The 21,315-nt window shown below is 53.9% G+C and overlaps 1 protein-coding gene across 5 annotated transcripts in view; it reads left to right on the forward strand.

The window, feature by feature from the left end:
• GNB1 (G protein subunit beta 1) overlaps positions 1-18,514 on the forward strand; it is a 70,806-nt gene extending 52,292 nt beyond the window's left edge. For 3 of the 5 annotated variants that reach the window (XM_019658481.1, XM_019658480.1, XM_019658477.1), the window contains 7 exons: positions 3,451-3,514; positions 4,540-4,702; positions 13,293-13,359; positions 13,987-14,188; positions 14,880-15,096; positions 16,520-16,635; positions 16,862-18,514. In XM_019658481.1, coding sequence (XP_019514026.1) covers positions 3,451-3,514; positions 4,540-4,702; positions 13,293-13,359; positions 13,987-14,188; positions 14,880-15,096; positions 16,520-16,626 — 820 coding nt within the window. In that variant the 3' untranslated portion in view covers positions 16,627-16,635; positions 16,862-18,514. Of the gene's footprint in view, positions 1-3,450; positions 3,515-4,539; positions 4,703-13,292; positions 13,360-13,986; positions 14,189-14,879; positions 15,097-16,519; positions 16,636-16,858 lie in introns of all 5 variants that reach the window. The other 2 variants (XM_019658479.1, XM_019658478.1) reach the window with 2 other exon arrangements.
• Positions 18,515-21,315: the final 2,801 nt, after the last annotated feature.

A 21,315-nucleotide genomic window follows, 5' to 3' on the forward strand; every position in this document is an offset into this window, starting at 1 on the left:
ACCATAATTGTGCTCTTCCCGGGCAAGGCAGATCAGTCGCCAGCCTCTGGATGGCCGCTCACAGCGGCTGCTGGCCGCTCACGCTGGCTGCTGGCTACACACGGTAGCCCATGGCAACCCACTGCCACAGGGGCTGCAGCCTATGCCGTCACCTGCGACTCACAGCAGCCCAGCTCCAGGTTGAGCTGTTGTTCAGCATCTTAGCTATGGAGGGCAGTGTCACTGGCCCTCATCTGTGGGATCCGAACTGGGGCCCTCTGGTATCCCAAGCCAGTTCTTAACCATCGCGCCACTCGGCCGGCCCCTCACAGGATTCTTAACATGCCTTTCTTTGAGTAGCATTTTTTCTGTGTTTGTCAGAGGGGAATTTTCAGATCAGCTTCCTCTTTGTTCGTGAAATTGTCTGCATTAGAGTGTAAACAGGTACAGAACAAAAGATTCTATTTTTGGTCTGTTGTATACAGGAGCCTGTACAATTCCAAATGCAGATGAAAGCTTAGATCATTTAAACGATGTCAGTCATCAGAAAGAATAAAAAAAGGAAAAATAAAGAAAAATGCCCGTACTAATTGATCTACCTTAGACTTATTGTCAGAAGTAGATGGTAACTAAACAGTATATTATCTCTGGGGTTTTTCCTCCATCTGTGGGAGCACCAGTGTCCTGATCACACCAGGACATTTGATAGACAGTGCTGTGCCAGGTTGTACTTGGAGCCTGGTACTCAGGAACCCAGTACTCAGTGCCCAGTACTCAGGATCTCAGTATTCAGGAACCCGATGCTCAGGAGTCTGGTCCCCTGGGCCTGGTACTCAGGACCCTGGTACTCGGAGCCCAGTACTCAGGAGCCCAGTACTTGTCACCTGGTAATCAGGATTCTTGTACTTGGAGCCCAGTACTTGGCACCCAGTACTCAGGAGCCGGGTGCTCAGGAGTCTGGTACTCGGAGCCCGGTACTCAGAGCCTGATACTTGGAGCTTGGAAGCCGTCTTGGCTCCCTAAGAAATGTGCTCTCCTCCAACTGCCAGGGTTTAGTTTGGGGAGTCTGGAAGGCTTCTCGCAGAGGGGAGACTTCACTTGTGCCTTGAAGGGTGAGTGGGCGCTATAGGCCGAGCTGCAGGCAGCTGTGTTCCAGGAACTGTGGAAGTGTGTGGCTGGAGCAGCGGACATGAGGAGGGGTTCACGATGCGGCAGGACGGCAGGCAGGGACCAGAGCATCCAGGCCTCCCCATCAGCAGGTGCAGGGCCTTCTGCTCCTTCCATCTCAGGGCTCAGACAGGAGCTGCGCTCTGAAAGCCCTGGGGTTGGAAGGAAGGACAGCAGAGGCCTGAAGAAGTGGTCTCAGGTCCAGGGCTGTGGTCGCCTACAGAACAGGTGATGTGGGGACCCTGTGGAAGCCGGTGGGTATTGTGTTGGTCTCGTTCTCTTTCTTGGGCAGGGTGGGGCTCCTTTTTACAATCATAAACAAAAGAAAACAAAAAATGATACTGAGGACCTCTCTATCCAGAGCTTTTCAGAGATTTTTTCTAGAAAGTCCAGAATCGTTTTTATAGTTTTGGGTGTACATTCTGCTCACGTCATTTTCATACTTCTAGCCTTCATAAACAAGGGTTGGATTCTTTTTCATGGTTCAGGGCTGTAACTTGACGAGTAGCAGTTGTTTTGGCATGTTTGTGTAGTTCGTGGACGCGGGCATACTGGCAATGATGAGCAGCTTATCTTTCCAGCTGCTGGAGAGGCCCACTGTGCGTGTGCCAGTGTGGGATGTATACACTCGGGAAGTGTCTACCTGTGTGTTAACAGTGCATGGACTTACCCTTCATTCCACTTGTTACCACATGAGCTAACAAACTTTTCTGCCGTCTTAAGTCTGCTGAAGTCTCGTTACGTTTGATAGTGAAACCCAGCTAACTGGCCAGGCTTGAGGCCCATCCTTGCGTTGGGCACGTGGGCTTCAGTGTCTTGGAGCCCTTGCTTCCCCCCGGCCCCTCTAGCCTGTGCGTCCGGGTGAGTGCTTCCATCCAGGGGGCTGACTGCTGCTTCCCCCGAAGCTCAGCCCGCCCCCCAGCAGTTACCCCCTGGGATTAAGAGGTGTGTCTTCTGTCACCTTCTGGAGGATCAGCGGGCTGCTTAGCTTCTGTCTCTCTCCCTAACCCTGGGCGAGTTAGCAGACACTAAGCTGTCTGCGCAGGAGGCCTCGCTGAAGGTGACCCTGGGGAGTGAGCCGCTCTGTGCTGGTCCTGCGCTTCCGGACAGAGCCTGTGCTAGAGGGCCGCCAGACAGACAGTGCGGCCATTTGAGGGGCCCTTTAGGGCCTGCGATGTGCATAACTGAACTTAGATGCCGCAGTCGCCTGAAGACATTGCGCCTGAGAAAGAAGGCATTGGCGCCTGCGCAAGCTTTAGTCCTGGCATAGGTTTGTAACCGTGCCAAAATTGTTTTTGTTCCAAACTCATTGTTGCCGCCTCGTAAAAAAGGAGGTTGTGCGAGGTGCATCCCAACATACGTTTTGATGAAAAGTGTCCAGATTATCAGAGTGACTTGAGTTCTATCTCCAGGTTTTGATCAGTGCTAGGAGCCAGGTATTCTTATGGCTGAAACGATTAAAATCTGTTTTGATGAACTCTTTAAAATGAATAATTGCCCTGTCATCAATCACTGCACTGACAGTGTCTGGTGGAGTTGCATGGCCTGCCCTCCGTTTTTTGCAAACAGCACGTCCTGGAGGAGATCAAGATCCTAGAGCCTGACGAGTTGCTGCACTTCTGAGAATCGACGCTCACATGATGTTCCTTTGCCCAGTAGTCACGCTCTCCTTCTGCAGTTTCCCAACTTACTTCTGCAGACACAGCCGAACCACCTGTCAGCATGCAGGTCCCAAACTTAGCACCGTTGCCCAGAGCAAGAAAATAGTCAGGAGAAAGATTCATGATGGTTACTAGTGTCTTCTGCTGGACCAGGCCCAGCTCCGCTGTACGTGGTCACTTTGCAAAACAGGTGGAGTGGGATTGCCTCCCTAGTGTGTCTAGGACACCTGGGCTCCAGTACCTCAGTCTGGGAAATTCTCATGGGTTTTTTGGAATTTGGAATATCTAAAAACAGATTTCCTTTACATCTCGGCTTTCCAGGTTTTGGAATAGAACAGAAATTGCGTGCTAACTTATTTCCTACCACCTTTGGCTCCTGAAAGATCTGTGTATCTCAGATTCGATTTAGGATGAGCAGAAACCACGTGCTCGAGTCTGAACTATTGTTGTCTGTGGGTATTATCTTCTGTGCTGTCGAAGTTGATCTAACAATTAGAACTTTTTTTGCCGATAATTAAGTGTGCTTTGTCTGAAGCAGATGTAACACTGAAGTGCGTGTTAGTTGTCACTGGAGTCGTCACTGGCTGGCTGTGTGATTCTGTGTTGCTGTCACACTAACAGTGTGCTTTTGTCCTTCCCCCAGGCTTCTGGTTAGCGCCTCACAGGATGGTAAACTTATCATCTGGGACAGCTACACCACAAACAAGGTAGGGACCACAAGCTGCCTTCCCTGGAAGTGGCCTGGATTCACTCACATGACCCTTGCAGCAGGATGGGGAGAGGGGCACAGCGAGTGTGGCTGTGGTCAGAGGCTTTCTCAGCCAGAAGCCAGGTCGGGTGGCACGCACACAGTACTCGGGTCTCCTGCGGCCGGGCTGGGCTCTACAGGGCAGTGGGATGTGGTGACTCCTTCACGTGTCTAGCACCTGAATTCCAGGTTGGGCTCAATCTGAGAAATGTCACATTTCAGTGAAAAATGCAGAAGTACAGCTTTTCATGCAGTTACTAGTTTTTACAAGGGATCATCTGAAAGACGTTGTCCTTTGACGTATAAATGAAATTCTTTTGAAAACTTAATCCAAGGTTGTATCACATTGGGTGAAAAAGTACTATCGTTGGTCCAAATGTGTTTACAAGATCAAATTTAGTTGTGTTTTACTGGCGAATACTAAATGTGTATCAAATATTGAGTATTTATAACATCTACCTGAGGCATAGGGAGGATTCGTTACAATAATGTCTAGTTTCGTCACTTCAGTAAAAACGTGTTTTGTAAATGATTTATAGCCACGGTTTTTTGTTTTTTAAGATTAAGTGAATTTATTTATTTTTTAGTTGAGCCATCCTGCTGCCTGTGGGCAGCTCAGCTCGGCCGGGCATCGAACCGGCGACCTTGTTGCTCAGAGCTCGTACTCTTGAAGGAGCTCTTAACCAACTGAGCTACTCGGCCGGCCCAGATTAAGTGAATTTATTGCGAGCAGATATGCCTTAAAATAATATTAAAGGCACCTGCTTTCGTTTTAATACGTAATTTTGATGAGGAGGCTGTCCTAGTTACATAAGTGGTTGCCTAAGCATAAGTAGGACTTGAATAAAACCATAGATTAAGTTGCTGTGCTGCTTTGGGTTTTTAATTAAACCACTGCTTTACCTGACTGGCCACACGTATAAATTGTTTTCAGATTAAGTTGAGTAGTTGAGCTCATTGCATCTCGTGTGCTCTGTCACTCAGGTCCACGCCATCCCTCTGCGTTCCTCGTGGGTCATGACCTGTGCGTACGCCCCTTCTGGGAACTATGTGGCCTGCGGTGGCCTGGATAACATTTGCTCCATTTACAACCTGAAAACTCGAGAAGGGAACGTCCGTGTGAGTCGTGAGCTGGCCGGACACACAGGTACACGTTCTCAACGGGAACCTCAGGGCGGTACCGGCTGTGTGCCTGGCGTGCATCCCGCTCGGACACAGACCTCTTCTCAGGAGCTGTTTAATGAGACTGGTGGCGATAATGGCCAAAAATACTCTGAAAGTGGAACCAGGGACAGGTGTTGACAGGCCTGCACCATTGAGAGACACCTGGAGCTAAGTCATTGCAGCGTCTCGTTTTCCAGGGACTCTAGTGTTTAGCTCACGCCCTTGATAGGCGGCAGTCACCCGTTTTTCTATCAGTGTGGACAGTTCAGTCTGTTATCTCCTGAACCGTCTTCATCTTGAGCTCCTTTCCACAAGGTTTTCCTGATCGAAATATGCATGTGTGTAAACATGCGTACACATGTGTATATTTGTGTGCACATGTGTGTGCGCCAGGTCCTTATCCATACACATCCTTACTGAGTGTCTTCACATGCTTTGTACGTCTTCACACCAGCACTCTTGTTGCAGAGGGAACAGAGTAGAGTCCTGGGGGCTGTTTAAGTTCTTCTGAACACACCAGCTCTAAGTTTGGGGTGGCTTGTTATTTTCCCAAGTTCATTTTACCCGTGACAGTTGTTACTCGTGACAAAAGGCACAGTGTTTCTGAAAAAAGTCTCGTTATGATATTTCCTTCTGTGGCTGTATTCTCAATTCTGAAAGTCCCACCCCAGTGGGCTCACCTCCTTCACGGGCACCCCGAGAAACGGCCATCACTAATGGACTAAATGACCCTGCTTTCGACGCTCATCTGTTAACTTGGGCGGGCTGAGAGCATATCCTTTGTCCTTTTAAATGCCATTGTGTTCAGAGAACACACACTGTGTCCTTCCAACATTGTAAAGTTTATCCAGACATGTTTTTAATGGAGAAACAGCCTGTCACGATAACCCCACACGTGCACCTGGAAGTGGAGTCCGTCCCGCCGCAGGTGGGTGGGTTCTCAGTGCATCAGGTGGGGCGAGACTGGCGGCTGTTCAGATCGCCTGCAGCTCATTTCTGTGAAATGCCGAGGGAGACTGTGAAAGTCTCTGGTTACCTACGGTCTTTCTCCCCCTCCCTGTAGTTCTGTCAGTTTCCGCCTCACACATTTTGAACTCTGTTAGTAGAAGCATGTACGTTTATGATTGTGGACTCTCCTGATGGATGGACCCAGGTGTCACAGTGAAGAGAAGCCGGCTGTCTCTGCTGTTAGTATAGCCGGCCCGGCCTCCCATGCTAGGCCTGCGGGGGGTGTTCCCATCTGCGTTCTCTCCACTTGAGTGTTGATCAGGAGAGCCCCCTCCAGACAGCCGTGGGGGTGGTTCTGCCTTTCACAGCATGGAATTTATTTCCACATCTGGTGACGTTGGTACAGTTGAATTAAGCTCCGTCATTCAGCACTTGCCCTCCTTTCTTGCCTTTTTTTGGGACTTTTACTCGGCTTTTTCAAATTCTATTTTACTCTATCTGCATTGTGTTTATAGCAGTTCGTGTAGGGCTTACTGCACACATCTGTAATTTTTTGTGGCCCACTCCAAGTTAACACTGTATCGACTCACTTAAAATGAAGGACCTTTCAGCCGCAAAGGTCATTTCCTGCCCTTCTACAAGTGGTATAAGCCCCACAATACATGTTACATTTTCCCTTTAAACATTTGGAGTCATTAGAAGAAATTTAAATAGTCTCATACATTTACTCAAATACGAACCATTTTTGTGCTCTTCCTCCCTTGTAAAAGTGTGGGCTTCCTTCGGGGCCCCTCAGCTGGGTGAACTGTTTATCAGTTCTCAGAGTTTGTGCGGGTCTGCTAACACTGCATTTTCTCAGTTTCCATTTTTCTGAAAAGGCTTGCTCTCCTCCATTCTCAAAAGAATGCTTTTGCTGGATGTAATTCTGAGTTGACTTTTTCTCTTGGCGCTTCAAAGATCCTCCTGTTGCTTAACAGCTCCACTGTGGCGTTCTTGTCGTGATTCTTGTATCTCTTCTGCTTTAGTATCTTGGACCTGTAAGGTTTTGTCTTTCACTAAACTGGGGATATTTTCGGCCACATCTTCCCGTGTGTTTCCTGTTCTGTGGTCTGCCCGTCGTGCCCAGGAGGTGTGGTTCAGGCTGGATGTCCCTTCGGCTGCTGTGCCTCTAGTCTCTGTTCTTCAGACTCGCTCGTTTCAGGTCTGTCCTCAGGGTCACGTGGCTTTGTCCCTCCAGCACCGTTAAGACGACCCAGCAGACCATTTACGTCCCATGTTCTCATTGCAGCTCTGGAATGTGTTTGCTTTTTAGAAAATAGTCCTTATTCTTCTGTTGCGATTTCCTGCCTTTGTGTTCATGACGAGCACATTGGGTATCCTTGAGCACGGTTCCAAGAGCTGCCTTTCGAGTTCTTGTCTCCCAGTTCCAGCAGTGAGCCCTCAAGGCTGGCCCTGGTGGCTCTCTTCTCTCGAGTATGGTGACATGTTCCTATTTCTCAGTGCCTTGAATAATCGGTGTTGTGCTGTGGGGCTGGTTCTGTTGTGTTCTTCTGCTCTGGTGTTTGCTCCGGGCTTGCTCTCGTCAGCCGAGCCGTCAGCCGAGCCATGAGGGCCAGCTCTGGCTGGGGTTCAGGTGTGAGTCAGGTGTTGGGCAGTTGGGGACTGCCTCAGGGGCCCGTCCTTTGACTTTCCTTTCACTTTCTGATTGCGGTTGCCCAGGACTCTGTCTACGGGCTGTCAGGCAGGTTGGGCCACAAACCTCTCAGGTCTGTGGTGTAGCCACGTGGCCGTTGCCGGTGGGGGATGGGGGCCTGCGTTCTGGCGGTGCCTTTCCTTCTTCCATTGTGGGTTCCCCTGGCTTGTCTGCATTTGGTGCCAGGTCCTTCAGGGATTTGTCTTTATACTCGTCCTGAGCTCATAGTGGTTTTCTGGGGGAGGCTGCTTTTGGGGCTGGAAAGCGCTGCCCCCTGCCTGTCTTGGTAAACTGGGGCATTCTGTGTTTACTGCACCGGCGTGCGTCCTCTGAGGTTCTCAGTCTCGTTTCTAATCAGGTTCAGTGTGCCAGCTTCCATTTTTAATCAGAGGCTTCTGGATTTTTTAACACTGTGTTTGTTGAAAGAAAACTAGCTATTAAAGGGAAGAGTTTAGAAATTTGGTTTCCTTCATTAATCATGAAATTTTACTTTTGGGAGCTGAGTGTTGTTTTTTTAATAAACATTTGGTCCCTTAAGAGTGTGACTGTCTTCAGATAGGATACATAATTGTCAGCTCCAACCAGTAAAGGTTACAATGTGGTAATTTTCAACAGCCACACTTCTGTCAGGGAGCAAAGGTGTGGCGGCATCTGCTGATTAGAGCACGTTACTGGGCCCTTTTCTTTCTGGCCTGAGGGTTGACTTCCGAATGCTTTGGTAAACCATGGTCGGGAGACCTTCTTGTCGAATCTTAGAGACTCAGCTGCCCACACACCTCAGCTGAGCTGTGCCCTCAACAGGCCTTCTACCTCCCCCGTGACAGTGCCTGGCAGTGTGGGGGTGGGAATCCGGGCTGGAAGGAGGCGCTTGGGCTCAGGGGTGTGTTGCTGCTGTTCCCCTGAAAAGAAGGGCCCATGTGGAACCAGGAGAAACTTCTTTCCCTAGAGCTGGCCACTCGGGATTTGGAAGTGTGTGAGCGGCACGGCCCGCCCCGGAGATGTTGTGGGTTCGCCCCAGAGCACCGTGGTAAAGTGAGCGTCGCGATACGAGGGCAGCGAGCAGGTCATAGTCTTTTCGCTGGTGGAGGGTCCAGCCTTCGATTTGTAGAAAACGCACCCTTTGCGAAGCACAGTGAAGTGAAGACTGCCTGTGGGTCAGAGAGGAGACATCAGGCATTTTGGGCCTGGCGGGGGTTCTGCCTGTTAAGATCGGCCTCACAGAGTGAAGGGCACAGGTGAGGGGTGAATTCTGTGATCGGGACGGACGTTGTTACGGCGGTACGTTTGTCACAGGGAGGATTAAACTTAGCAAGTGCTGTTTCTGTGGGAGTGGTAATTCAGAGGCATTAGATCGTGTTTGAGAAACGAGCAAGGACTGCGGCACTAGTTTCTGACGAGAGCACCTTCCCACAGGAGATTTTCAGAGCACAGCCCGTGGCTTAACGTGGAGGTTTCTTCTTCCCTGAACCTTGCATCACATTGTAGACACTCTTACCTCTCCTGAGGTCATTCTGGTCACAATGGCCACACATGCAGAAACGTTTTGTGGGAGTTTCCCACGTTTCCTGGGTACCGTGTGATACCCTTGCTCAGTGACTGCCTTTCGTTTCTGCCAGAACCTGCTGTGGCAGCTGAAGCTCCGCTTTTTAGGGTACTTTGTTCACACCGTGAGGGGCTGAATTTATACATATGAAAGCACGGTGGTCGGACCCACCGCCCGTGAATTGCTTTTTTCCCTGACAGCCGCTAGCAAAGCTGGATGTCTCCTGGTCATTCTGCTCCAGGAGGCCATGGGCTGTTCTTTGGTGGTTGATTAAAAGTGACATCTGATTTAGGCTTTTTGTGGTCACAGCCTTGGGAACTCAGGTCCCACTGCTCACTTGTGACACGGCGAGGCGGGGGGGCTCGCGACACCTCCTGTTGGTGCATGCTGGCCCATGGCCTCCATCTGGCTCCCTGAACCTTCTCTCCATCTTGCCCGCTGAGCCACCCCAGCAGAGGAAGGACCCCTTTTCCCAGGGTTACCACGAATCTTGGTCGTGCCTGCTGTTGGCCACAGCGGTTCCACAGCTGCCTGGCCAGCTGCCGGGATTGTGACTCCAGATCGGGGTGTCAGACCATCCTGGTGGTGGTGAGTCCTGAGAAGGGCTGCAAAAGCCCGAGGCTGAGAATGCAAGAGGCCCTAAAGGTGTTTCCCTTCCGCGTCTGTTCACGCTGAGTCCAGCTTTCAGCAGAACAGAATTAGAAGTTGGCCTTGCTTGGGGTGCCAGGAGTCCTTCCTCCTAATAAAACCATTCTTCGGCATTTCCTCACTTTCGATCTTCACGTTACGTCAGTCTCTCTTGTTCCTCTTCACCAAACGTCTTGAAGAACACGTGCTCTGCTCCTCCTCTGCAGCCTTGGAGAGCGGTGGCTTGTCCTCGGTGCCAAGCCCACACAGTCCGTCCCTCGAGCAGCCACCGCGGCAGCCATTTGCTTTTGTCCCACTGCAGCCGAACCGTGAGCGAGCGCCGGCCTGGCTCCCCATGCGCTCCACAGTGCAGTCGGGTTAAAGGGTACAAACAGCATGCGTTCACTCCAGGAATTTAGGACAGTGAGCCACCTTCACCTGTGTTCTGACCTGTGCTCTCACTCAGAACTAGTGTCATTTTTAAAGAGTGTGACATGCTAATGTGTCACTGTTGTTCGACATTCAGGCAGTTTCCTGTTGTTACTGGTACAAACCTTATTCTTGGAGATAAAAGATTTCTCCAGCCGCCCCACTGTCTTTTTTTCTTTTTTAAAGATTTTATTGGGGAATTGGGGAAGGGGAACAGTGTTGGGGAATCGGGGAAGGGGAACAGCCAAGTTGTTGTTCTTCAATCTTAGTTGTGGAGGGCGCAGCTAGCTCAGCTCCAAGTCCAGTCGCCATCCAGTCCCCGTCGGCAGCTTGCAGCCGCTCAGCTCAAGGTGCTGTGTTCAGTCTTAGTTGCGGGTGGGCATAGCCCACCATCCCGTGTGGAAGTCGAACCAGAAACCTTGTTGTTAGGAGCATGTGCTCTCACCAGCTGAGCAATCTGGCAGCCAAGTGGCAGCTCAGCTCAGGCGCAGCTCACTGGCCCAGCCACCCTACTGTCTTGGGATAAGTTACCAGGCTGTGTTCTGTGATCTCAGGCTGCGCATGGACAGGCTTCTGTGCACACTGGTCACCAGCAGCTCCTCCAGATAAAGAGGTGAGCGTGTCTACTTCTCTGGTACCGGTGCCCAGCCTGGTGACGTGCTGTCAGGACGGCCACCTCCTTCGTTGGGGCGCGTTTCCATGGTCCTCACCTCAGTACCTGCTTTGCCCGGCTCACCTCAACTGCCTCCTCTCTCTGGACTGTTGCAGCCTCATCCCTGTACCAGGCTGTGTGCATGCGCGCGCTCACGCACACAGACACACACACACATACACACCCTGCCTCCCCTGCCCGCTCCCCCCCCCCCCCCCGGAGAGGGTTCTCTCGCCACCTGAGGTGACTTCTCTCCCACACACACCCCAGGGAAGTTGTCCACTCTTCAGTAATAATACAGATGGTAACCACTGGGTTTTGAGAATCTCTTGAGTGCACAGACAGCTGTTTCTCCCAACAGTTCTCTGGAGTTGTCCCAGTTCACAAGGGCCGACAGGCTCCTGAGAGAACTTATGGGATTTCCCTCTGGGCAGTCTCCACGCTGAGAACAGAGCACGGCATTCCTGGTTTCCAAGCCCGCCTTCCCGCTGGACGGCCTGGAATGCTGTCCATCCCTGGAACACGGGGCACCCTCATGGGGCCCCCAGGCTGTACCATCGTGTTTGTACGGGATGGGTCCTATCCCAGTGCTGTCAGGTGTGGTACTCGGTCCTAGTTTCCACTTTTTCTTTCTAGGAGAAACAATTTGTAAAACATGCTACCCACCTGATTACTGCTTTCCCCCTCCATGTACAAAATACCAGGAGCACCCAAATGAATTATAAGAATATGAGCTGGCAGCCCTCACCCTGTTTCATTAAAAGTAATACATTTGAAAGATCAAACTACAGGAAGTTAGAAAGTGAGAGCCGGGCAGCCGGGTGGCTCAGGTGCTTAGAGCGCAGGCTCATAACACCAGGGCTACCCGTTCGATCCCCACGTGGGCCAGGAGCTGCGCCCCCCCCCCACACACACACAGCTAGATTGAAGACGACTTAACTTAGAGCTGATAGGTCCGGGACAGACACACTGTTCCCCAATAAAAGTTTAACAGAAAAAAAAGAAAAGCAAGTGAAAGCAGGACGCCGCCTTCTGGATCCTCCCTCCTGTCCTCTGGGGATGAGCCTTCTGAGTGCCCGGGGTGGGGAGGGCGGGCTCTGCGCCCTCAGCCCCAGTTCCACACCGCACGCGGCCTGGGCCTGGGAATTGTAGCGGCCTTGACTCTGGGTGTCAGTTACTGTTCCGTAGGTGGGGTCACCCCACAGCCTTCCCTTCCACTTCCTGATGGTCGCAGCCGGTGCTTGCTGACCTCTGAGGCCCTGCAGAGTCCAGGTCGTGTCGCATTCGACACGTGTCGCACAGGCTCGAGCCATGCTCGTAGCATTCGATCTGGGTCTGGGCACCGTGTGGTTGGGCCAGAGCTGCACAAGGTCAGACAGGTAACCTTTGAGGTCATGCTTTTTGTTCACGAACCCTGTGCTCACAGGCAGGCGGGCTGAGGGCTGTGACAGTGCGATGAGGGTCCTGGACCTGTCCAGTGGGCACCTCACAGTGGGGCTGCTCCCGGAAGGAGGCACCGTGACGCTCACTGAGAGGCTGAGCTGAGCGTGCCTGGAAGGGATGCTGTTCTTGGAGGGAGCCCAGCGGACGGAGGCGAGGGTCGTGTGGGCCTGGCCTTCCTGCTGGCTGCTCCTGCGTCACGCAGCCTGCCGTGTCCCTGTGGACATGGCCTGGCCTCCAGGAAGTGTGTGAGCACATGTTCTGTTCTAGACACAGAGCTGGTGTTTAGAAATCGTCATCTCTTAGTGTTTTTTCTTTTTTCTTTGGGAGCCAGTTCAGTAACAGTTGTTAGAGAACTGCGTTGCTTTCCAATATTCTGGTACCTTCACTTTGCACATCCAAACCCTTCAGTGGGTTTCTTCTGCTTCTGATTTTGCCGACTCAGGCAGCGTCACACGTGCCCTGGTGTGGACTGCGGACAAGGTTCCAGGGCGTGGGCGGGCCTGGCAGCATGCCCGATGCCCACAGGAGCAGCCGTGCTGCTGTGTCTCCCTTACCCGCCCACTGACATCACACTGACGCACTGCTGGTGCTCAGGGTCACTCACTGGGACAAAAAGCGGAATCCTGGTCAGCAGAGTTGATGGAGGAGAAGTCACAGTGCGCGGTCCAGCCCTGTGCCTTTCCTGGTTCCTAGCTGCTCATGGCTAGGTGTCTCTACACGCCCCGCTGTACCCCAACCATGGCGCCATGGCTCTGCCTGGCCTCCCACACGCTCAGTAGACCACAGCTTCTGTCCTGTAGGAAACAGACCACCCTGCTCGGCGTGCCTTCCTGGAGGGCTCAGGGCCTCTGCACACCACCCTCTCCCTGCTCCCCACCAATACCTGGTCCCTCCCACCATTCTCCCTGCACTGGCGCATTCTGTGGAGAGAGTGGCTGAGCGAGCAAGTGGGATGGCCTTGTGGTGATGAGAAGAGTGGGGAAGGCATGGCCGTGTGGGCCGCACTCACAGCCTCCTGTGTCCTATGCCCTGGGGCTCAGCCCAGCAGTGCGTGTGACATGCTGCTTTGTTTGTCCTTTCTTCCTGTGGACACACAGGGCCTGGAGCTGACCAGGCACCTGTCTTCCCCGAGGTGTGGGCCTCCAGGGGCGTCCGTTCTGCCCACGGCTTCTCTACTTACAAGGCCTTGGGGTCGTGGGGCTTGCAGCTTGGGCTCATCGTCTGGGTCTGTTTTCCAGGTTACCTGTCCTGCTGTCGCTTCCTGGATGACAATCAGATCGTCACCAGCTCTGGAGACACTACCTGGTGAGTACCCTTCTCACACTGCTCACCTACCGTCTGCAGCTCCAGGCAGGTAGGAAACGAGAATCTGGACATTAATCAGGCCTGAGGCGAAAGGAGCCCGTCAGTGGCTTGGCCTTCCGTGGGTCTGGCGCACAGGAGCGGCACACTGTGCTCCCCTGTGGTCGGCATCTCCTCGGTGTTGCTCCGAGCCACGGCTCTGCCTGGCGTTGTCCCCACACCCTAGCTTTAGGACTCCCGAGGGCACTGAGCTGGCAGAACAGACAGGACTGTCCTCTGCCCTAGCTGGGCCACCAGCCAGGAGCTTCCCACAGCCCCTAGGAGTCCACACGTAGCCCAGGTGTGTGGCAGGTCCCCCACCCCCATGTCCCTGCTTTAACGGGCACTGGCTTCCTCTTTGTTGGTGTTTCCGGTTACGTGGAGATCACAGTCACTCAAACGTGCAGCCGAGGATGCACCTGGTTTTCGTATGTTCGCTGTTCCCCACCAAACACAGTCACGTTACAAATTGAGCTTCGTCTTAAGTAAAAGCACAGAGGTTTACCGTGGTCCTGGGTGGTTTGAAGGACACTTTGTCACTGGTTAGCTGACAAAGCTCGGTGACTTTGCCTGTCATGTCTCCTGCCACAGCGCCCTGTGGGACATCGAGACCGGCCAGCAGACGACCACGTTTACCGGACACACCGGGGACGTGATGAGCCTTTCTCTCGCTCCTGACACCAGGCTGTTTGTCTCTGGTGCTTGTGATGCTTCAGCCAAACTCTGGGATGTGCGAGAAGGGATGTGTCGGCAGACTTTCACCGGCCATGAGTCCGACATCAATGCCATCTGTGTGAGTCCTGGGGGCCTGCGATGGGGGTCGGGGGCCCCTGCGGCTGTTCAGTCAGGATAGTTGTTACCATGACGCATAGAATACATCATTTCATTTGAAAATGTTCTGGGGATTAGACGTTCTCTTTTTTTATACAAATACAACCAAATTTACCCAAAGCTCCCTGAAGAAAGTTAGGTTTGACGTGGTCGGTCATCAGGGGGCCGGCTGCTATGTGCATACCAAGTGCCTCACAGGCGCTGGCGGTGTCTGCTGTGTGCCGGGCCCACTCCCCACCCTGGGGAATTGGGGCTTCCCTGGAGGTGGAGGCAGACCGTGCGCCTCTGCAGGCCGGGCTTCACTTGTGCACATCGCCGGACTCGAGGGGCCTGGCCTGCATGGGGGATATGCAGGGACATGTCTGATTGGCGGGGGTCCCTTCCCGGGTCAGCCTGATTGCTATGTCCCCGTGGAACAGTCAGTAAACGAAATGTGCTCCTTGTGTCTGAGGCATCCTGCGGCTTATGCAGCGCAGACCCCCATGTCCTGGTCCCCAGACCGCTCCCCTGTCCCTGCGGAGTGGCCTCTGGGTCCTGCCAGAGTCGCGCCCTTGCTGGTGTCTGGCTCTGTGCCAGCAGTAGCCCCGTCCCCGGGCGGTCCATTTCCAGCACTTGACCTGGTGCCTCGGTCTGTGCGCTTCCCCTCTCTCCAGTTCTTTCCCAATGGCAACGCGTTTGCCACTGGCTCGGACGACGCCACCTGCAGGCTGTTCGACCTCCGTGCTGACCAGGAGCTCATGACCTACTCACACGACAACATCATCTGCGGGATCACCTCCGTCTCCTTCTCCAAGAGCGGGCGGCTCCTCCTCGCGGGCTACGATGACTTCAACTGCAATGTCTGGGACGCGCTCAAAGCCGACAGGGCAGGTGGGTGACCGTCGGGCCAGTCTGGCTCCGCGCCGCCCAGGCCGCGTCTTTTAGGCTGCGTGTGGCTCCTCGCACAGGCTGAACGGTGTAGGTTTCAGTGGGTCAGGCTGGCAAGGAACGCCCACCCCTGAGTGCACTGCCAGCCCTATGGTGCAATCCGGACAGGGGAGGTGACAGGCCAGAAGCACCCACCCTCTGGCTGCCCCTGCGCACTTGCGAGGGGCCCAGGGACGGCCACGTTGGCGGGAACACGTGAGTGGCTGGGTGCGCAGGCTCTGCCTGTCTCTCTCCCGTCCAGTGGTGCATGCTGCACGTGGAGACAGACCCGGGTGGTGTGCCCAGTGCGGCGTAGCGCCCGCAGTCCCACAGCCAAGGCAGGTGGTTTCGAGTACATGACAGTGCAGGTGCGGCAGGAGATGAGGGCCTCCGGGGTGGGGCTCGTGGCACGGCGTCGTGGAGCTCCGTTCATCTCCGTGCTCAGGGAGCGGGACCCCGGTACCTGCGAGGTCTCACCTTGGCTTCTGCTTCTGAAGGGACCCACTCCCTGCCCTGGGAGAGCTCTCCTCTCGTTCTGCCTAGGCCCCAACGGCTCCCTGGTCGTGGTGCAGCTGAGGAGCCTAGATGCCGACCAAGGCCGTGGAGAGCCATGCTCCACCTTGGAGCCAGTCTCTCACTCAGCTGTGACTGATGAGTGCAGGAGGCGGACGCGGGTGGGGGTCTCTGAAGTCAGCGCTCAGTTCCTCTGGGAGGACGGGGATACTGGCTGACGATTATCGAAGTGCAGACCTCCGAGTGCCGACAGGACACCCGTCTCTGTATGGCCCTCTCTGGCCACGGCCGGCACCAGCCTCATGTCCTGTGTCCTGCACTAGGCCCCGGGGTCACAGATGCAGGAAGGGCAGCTCGCAGCTTACGCTCTAGGGTGGTAATTGCCTGAGACTGAGGTAGCTTGGGGTTTTATTTCAGTTCTCACCTTTGGGAGCACGCAGGAGCTGATGCAAGGGGTGTGTGTGTGTGTGTGTGTGTTGTGTGTGTGTGTGTGTGTGTGTGTGTGTGTGTGTGTGTGTGTGTGTGTCCGTCCGTCTGTCCCCATCCGTGTGTGTGTTGTCGTTGTCGTCCCCTCCCCGCCCCTCCCCGCACACGTGCGCCTGGTTGCCTGTTCCTGTCACCGTGCTGCCTGGGACAGGCTAATCACCAGTGGTTCTGCAGTGTGTCTTGTGGGGACACCTGTCCCGGCTGGAGATGTGCCCACAGTTTTTCTAAGACAGAAGCGCCCTGGTCCCCTGCGCCTTGGGCTTCAGCCTGATTTCCAGAGAACCAGACCCTTCCTGGTGTCCTCGCAAGATGGGCTGCAGCGGGTTCTGAGTCTGCTCAGTGTCACTGCGTCACTGGGCCCCAGAGTGACTGCTGTCATCACTTCCAGGTGTCTTGGCTGGGCATGACAACCGTGTCAGCTGCCTGGGGGTGACTGACGATGGGATGGCTGTGGCGACAGGGTCCTGGGACAGCTTCCTCAAGATCTGGAACTAAGCCCAGCAGGTAAGGAGGCAGCCCAGTGCCCTTCCCCGCACATCCTGCATGTAGTTCTCGGGATACGCGGACAGCATCTGCGTGGTTTCCTGCTGAGTTCTGAGATGAAGTTGGTGGGTGGAAAGTTGCAGTAAGGGACGCGTCATGTGCCTCGGAGCATAGGAAGCGCAGCTCTGAGGACACATCCAAGTGTAAGGCTGTTCATTGTGGGTTGTTTACACTCTGTTTGAAGCAGCAGGTGGACGCCACGGTGACTGGAAGACCACCCCACCCCGAAGCGTTTCAGTGACAGCATTTCCAATCCACCCGACTAACGTGGACGCCCCCCCACCCCGAACTACAAAAGGGCAAGATCTTTCCTTCACTTACTGCTGAGACCAAGAGCACAATCCCCACAGAGAAGAATCTGCTGTAAACTCGACGACTCACGCATTCCTTCCGGGACCATTGTCTTGTCTTTTTGTCTTGAATGAATTTAAAAGGAAATACTGTAATAAAAATGTTAACCAGAGAGTGCACGTGAGTGTGATTGTGAGACACACCTGCTCACTAGTTGGTTTGAATTTAAAGCCAGTGACCCTGGTCGGGAGATGTTGGTGCAAAACTGGTGCGGACTTTACCTGTAACGGGCTCTAAACTTCAGGTTGTGTTTGTAACAGGATTTTGAAAACATTCGTATTTCCTTTTTAAAACGTCTGTCTCCCTTTATGTTCACTAGTTAGACAGAGAAAGAGGGTCTAGTGCAGCCTCTCTGAAATTGTCAGTGATGTAAACTCAGTCCCTGGATTTTCTTTCTTGTCTGGTGCCCCAGAATTGTCGCGCACAGACGTGGCATAGAAAGGACGATGCAGAGAAGCAATGTCACCAGGCACACGCTGTTGACAGTCTTGGATGCGTGACCGTGACCCACAAAGTCAGGCAAAGTCAGAGCAGGCACCTTCCTCCCCACCCACCCGCCCCACCATCTCAGTTTCTCACCCACCCTGCTTTCCCTGTGAAGTGGGGGGAGGCTGACAACAGCCCGGCTCCACCCCGAGCCCCACCTGGCCTTCAAGAACCTCTGTTTTCAAGAGAGGTGCCCATCCTGTGCTCGGATAGTCAGTCAGTCAACTCTTTGTGTATGAAACCATGTACAAATCAATGTTTTGAAAATAATGATCTCAAAGTTTCTAAGTTAAATTTTAAAAAATTTGGTCGTTTGCCATATTGGGTGGGTGAACTCTTAGACTCGCATGCTGTAGAAATGCTCAAATGTGCATATAGGACTCAGTCCTTAGGTGTTCTTTTTCTTTTAAGAAATAACCTCTGAATTGTAATCATTGCGGCTCTCTCTCCACTTACTGTCGCGACTCTGCACGCTCCGGAAGCAGTACAGTCCGCAGCTCTACACGCTTGAGTAGCAGGATAAGTCACTGTTTCTTCATTTCTTTAAACAAGTCCTGTTCCAAATGATCGCTGTTGGATTCTGGGGGTGCGGAGGCAGGGGCGGGCAGCCGGCCTTCCTCTTCGTAATTTCCTCACGGCCTGTGTGTACCGCGGAGTGAGCCTGGGCAGCGGACGCAGACTCTGGTTCTGTGGCGAGCCCTGGCCAGCAACAGCATTTGGACAGCAGAGTGACGGCCCCCGCACTCCCATCACAGCAGTAGTGGCTTCTGTCTGTCCGTCTGCAGCATCCTGTACAGAAGTGCGGACACGTGGAGGCCTGGGCCTGCAGAGTCAGCGGGAGCCCCAGCCTGTCCCATCCACACCTCTAAGCTGTCTGCTCCCTGTACCCTTCCACCTTTCGTATTTAATTTTACCGTCTGTACTGCAAGGAAGCTGGCTGCAAGATAGATACTGTATTAAACTGTACTGTTATTTAAGATGTAATAAAGCAGTTGGACATGAGGGACTTTGGTGTGGCTGCTTCTTGGCGGCCGCTCAGTCCATGGAGGCGGCCGCCTTCTCTTGCGCATCAGGCCTGGCTGGCTGGTCACCTGGGCAGGGCCTCCGCTGCCCCTGGGCTGCCCATTCCTGCCATCTCTTGTCCCCATCACAAGGATTCCATGAAAGGATGGTCAGAGCAGCACGTGGCCAGCAGCCCTGTCCACCTGTCACCACCCCAGCCGTCCTGTGCTGTCCTGGGCTGGTGCGGCCTTCACTCCCCCTTCACTCCCTGAGATAGCTGAGGACATTACTCCAGAGACAGCCTTCCCTTCTGACTGCAGTATTCATCTCAGCCTGAATAAAAACAACAGCATCTTGGAAGAAAACATGAGTGCTACCAAAGTGAAATACAAAACCTTGGAGAGTGTGGGTGGACGACAGCAGCCGCCACCACCTCCCAGGGCATGGCTCTCAATATGGCCCCACTCCTGGGGTCAGGGATGCAAGTGTCCATGTTCTGCCCTGCCATCAACAAGGGGGTCCTCAGCAATGCGCGCGTGCTCTGCTCGGCCCTCCCCTACTTGCCCTGGGGACTGCTCTCCGGGCTCCTCCCAATTGGCAGGGGATGAGAAAAGCCCTGCTCAGGCCTGGAGTCCTGCTGTGGCTTTCCCAGAGCCAGGGCCAAACTACTGCTCCTCTCCTTGCTGTGTGATCTCAGCCAAGTTGCATGGCCTCTCTGTGTCCTGATTCCCTGGGTAAACTGACCACAAAAGCACCTGCTTCCTAGAGGACTTGTGAGAGCTCAGGGAGTCTGTTATGTGTGAGGTGCTAGATAGAGTAGGCATCGCAGGACGCTTCACCATCAAAGACACCCACACACACACAGCCCACCCCAAAAAGGAAAAGGTGGCTTTTCCTTCCCAGTGCTCTTCCTGCCTCCAGGCAGGGCGGGTCCCTTCGCAAGGTGAAGGTTTTGCTCCCACAGAATTGTGTGCCTGGCGCTTAGCTGGTCTGCAGGAAGAGAGGCTGTCCTCTCACCCCGTCTCCTAAAACTACCAAGTGGACAGTTTTGAACACTAGTCCCTGGGGAGGGCTAGGTAAAGCCAGGCAGAAGGGACCGGGCTTGTCCTAGGCATGCTGGCTGGAGGCCAGAGGCTGGGGGACAAACAAGTTAACTTCTGCATAGACACCTCTGCCACAGGGAGCCTTTGCTGGAAGCAGGACCCAGAAGAGGAACACCCCTTCCTTCTACCACACCTGAGAGCCTGGGGGACCCCCTGCCTGAACCCAAGCCAGGCAGCCCTTCCAACTGCATTCAAAATCCAGGATGCCCTCTCCCCCCCCCCCCCCCAGCAATGAGCCCAGCTCTGGGAGGGCAGCCCCATCCCACGCCACCATGGCCCAGGCTTCCTGCTCGCACCCCATCAACCCTGCTGTGCCCCATCATTCAACTCTCACAAGAGGGTGGATCCAGGTTTTGGAGTGTGAAGCTTAAACAATATGGGAGCCACATTTAACAAAAAGAATACAAAGAAACACCAAATTATGTTAAGAGGCTGCTGCTCTGGTTGCAGGAAGGTTACAGCATGGGCATGCTACCCATGCTGGCCGGGAAGGAAGACTTTCTGCCTTTCCAGACTCCTGAGCCCCTCTTTTTTTTAAAGATTTTATTGGGGAATTGGGGAAGGGGAACAGCCAAGTTGTTGTGCTTCCGTCTTAGTTGTGGAGGACGCAGATAGTTCACCTCCAAGTCCAGTCGCCGTCCAGTCGCCATCCGGCCGCCCCTCGACAGCTCACGGCTGCTCAGCTCAAGGTGCCATTCAATCTTAATTGCGAGTGGGCATAGCCCACCATCCCATGCGGGAATCAAACCGGCAACCTTGTTGTTAGGAGTACGTGCTCTCACCAGCTGAGCCATCCTGCCACCTGTTGGCAGCTCTGCCGCAGCTCAGCTCGGGCGCAGCTCACTGGCCCTTGTGGGAATCGAAGGGGCAACCCTGTTGCTCAGAGCTCACACTCAACCAACTGAGCCACTCGGCTGGCCCTCCTGAGCCCCTCTGAGGCAGACCCCACCCCCCAATCCTATGCCCAGCCCAAACTGGCCTTACTAGCATCCATCCCACCCCCACCCCACTCTCTGTCTCGATGCTGGCCTTTTTCTCTCCCCACCACAGCCAGCTCAGCCTTTGGATTCAGCCCGAGACACACCTCTGGGAACCTTCCAGGTGCCCTAAGGCACCCCTCCCAGCACTGGCCTTGTTTCTGCCAGTAAGCCCTTAGGGGCAGGGTGTGAACTCCAGGCCTGTGATTACCCAGGGTGGGACCCGGACCTCCTGGGAAAAACTGCACAACCAGAAGAAGCTTAAGGAAGCTGCAGCCTGTTTACTCATCTCTGAAATGGGGAAGCGCTCCTGCCTGAAGTCTCACGGTCCAGGGGGGACAGAGGGTTTCTGTGACTCCAGGCACACACCTGCACAAGTTCCCTTTAGAGAAGGGTACACAGGAAGGGTGCTGCTATGGGACCTTGGCTAGTGACATTGCCCACACTCGTGCCTGCCTTGGTGCCTTCTCTACAGACTGTCCTGCTCTAGATGGTTCTTGGGAGGCCTGGCCCAGTGCCAGTGCTGGATCATGCTTAATAGATTACATCCAAAAGGGCAACTCCAAGGCCTCTCCTGTGGGCGCAAGCTGGTCATTTTGGGGAACCAGCTGTGTTTACAAAACAACCAGAGGAGGAAGTTGCAGAGCTTGAGAAATCCCCTCAAATTCCCATCATCCTCGCCCCTCCCCCTTCCACCCACCGTTGGTGACCCCACTGCCCAC

This window comes from Hipposideros armiger, unplaced genomic scaffold (assembly GCF_001890085.2).
Source record: "Hipposideros armiger isolate ML-2016 unplaced genomic scaffold, ASM189008v1 scaffold_284, whole genome shotgun sequence".
NCBI classification, from domain to species: Eukaryota; Metazoa; Chordata; class Mammalia; order Chiroptera; family Hipposideridae; genus Hipposideros; species Hipposideros armiger.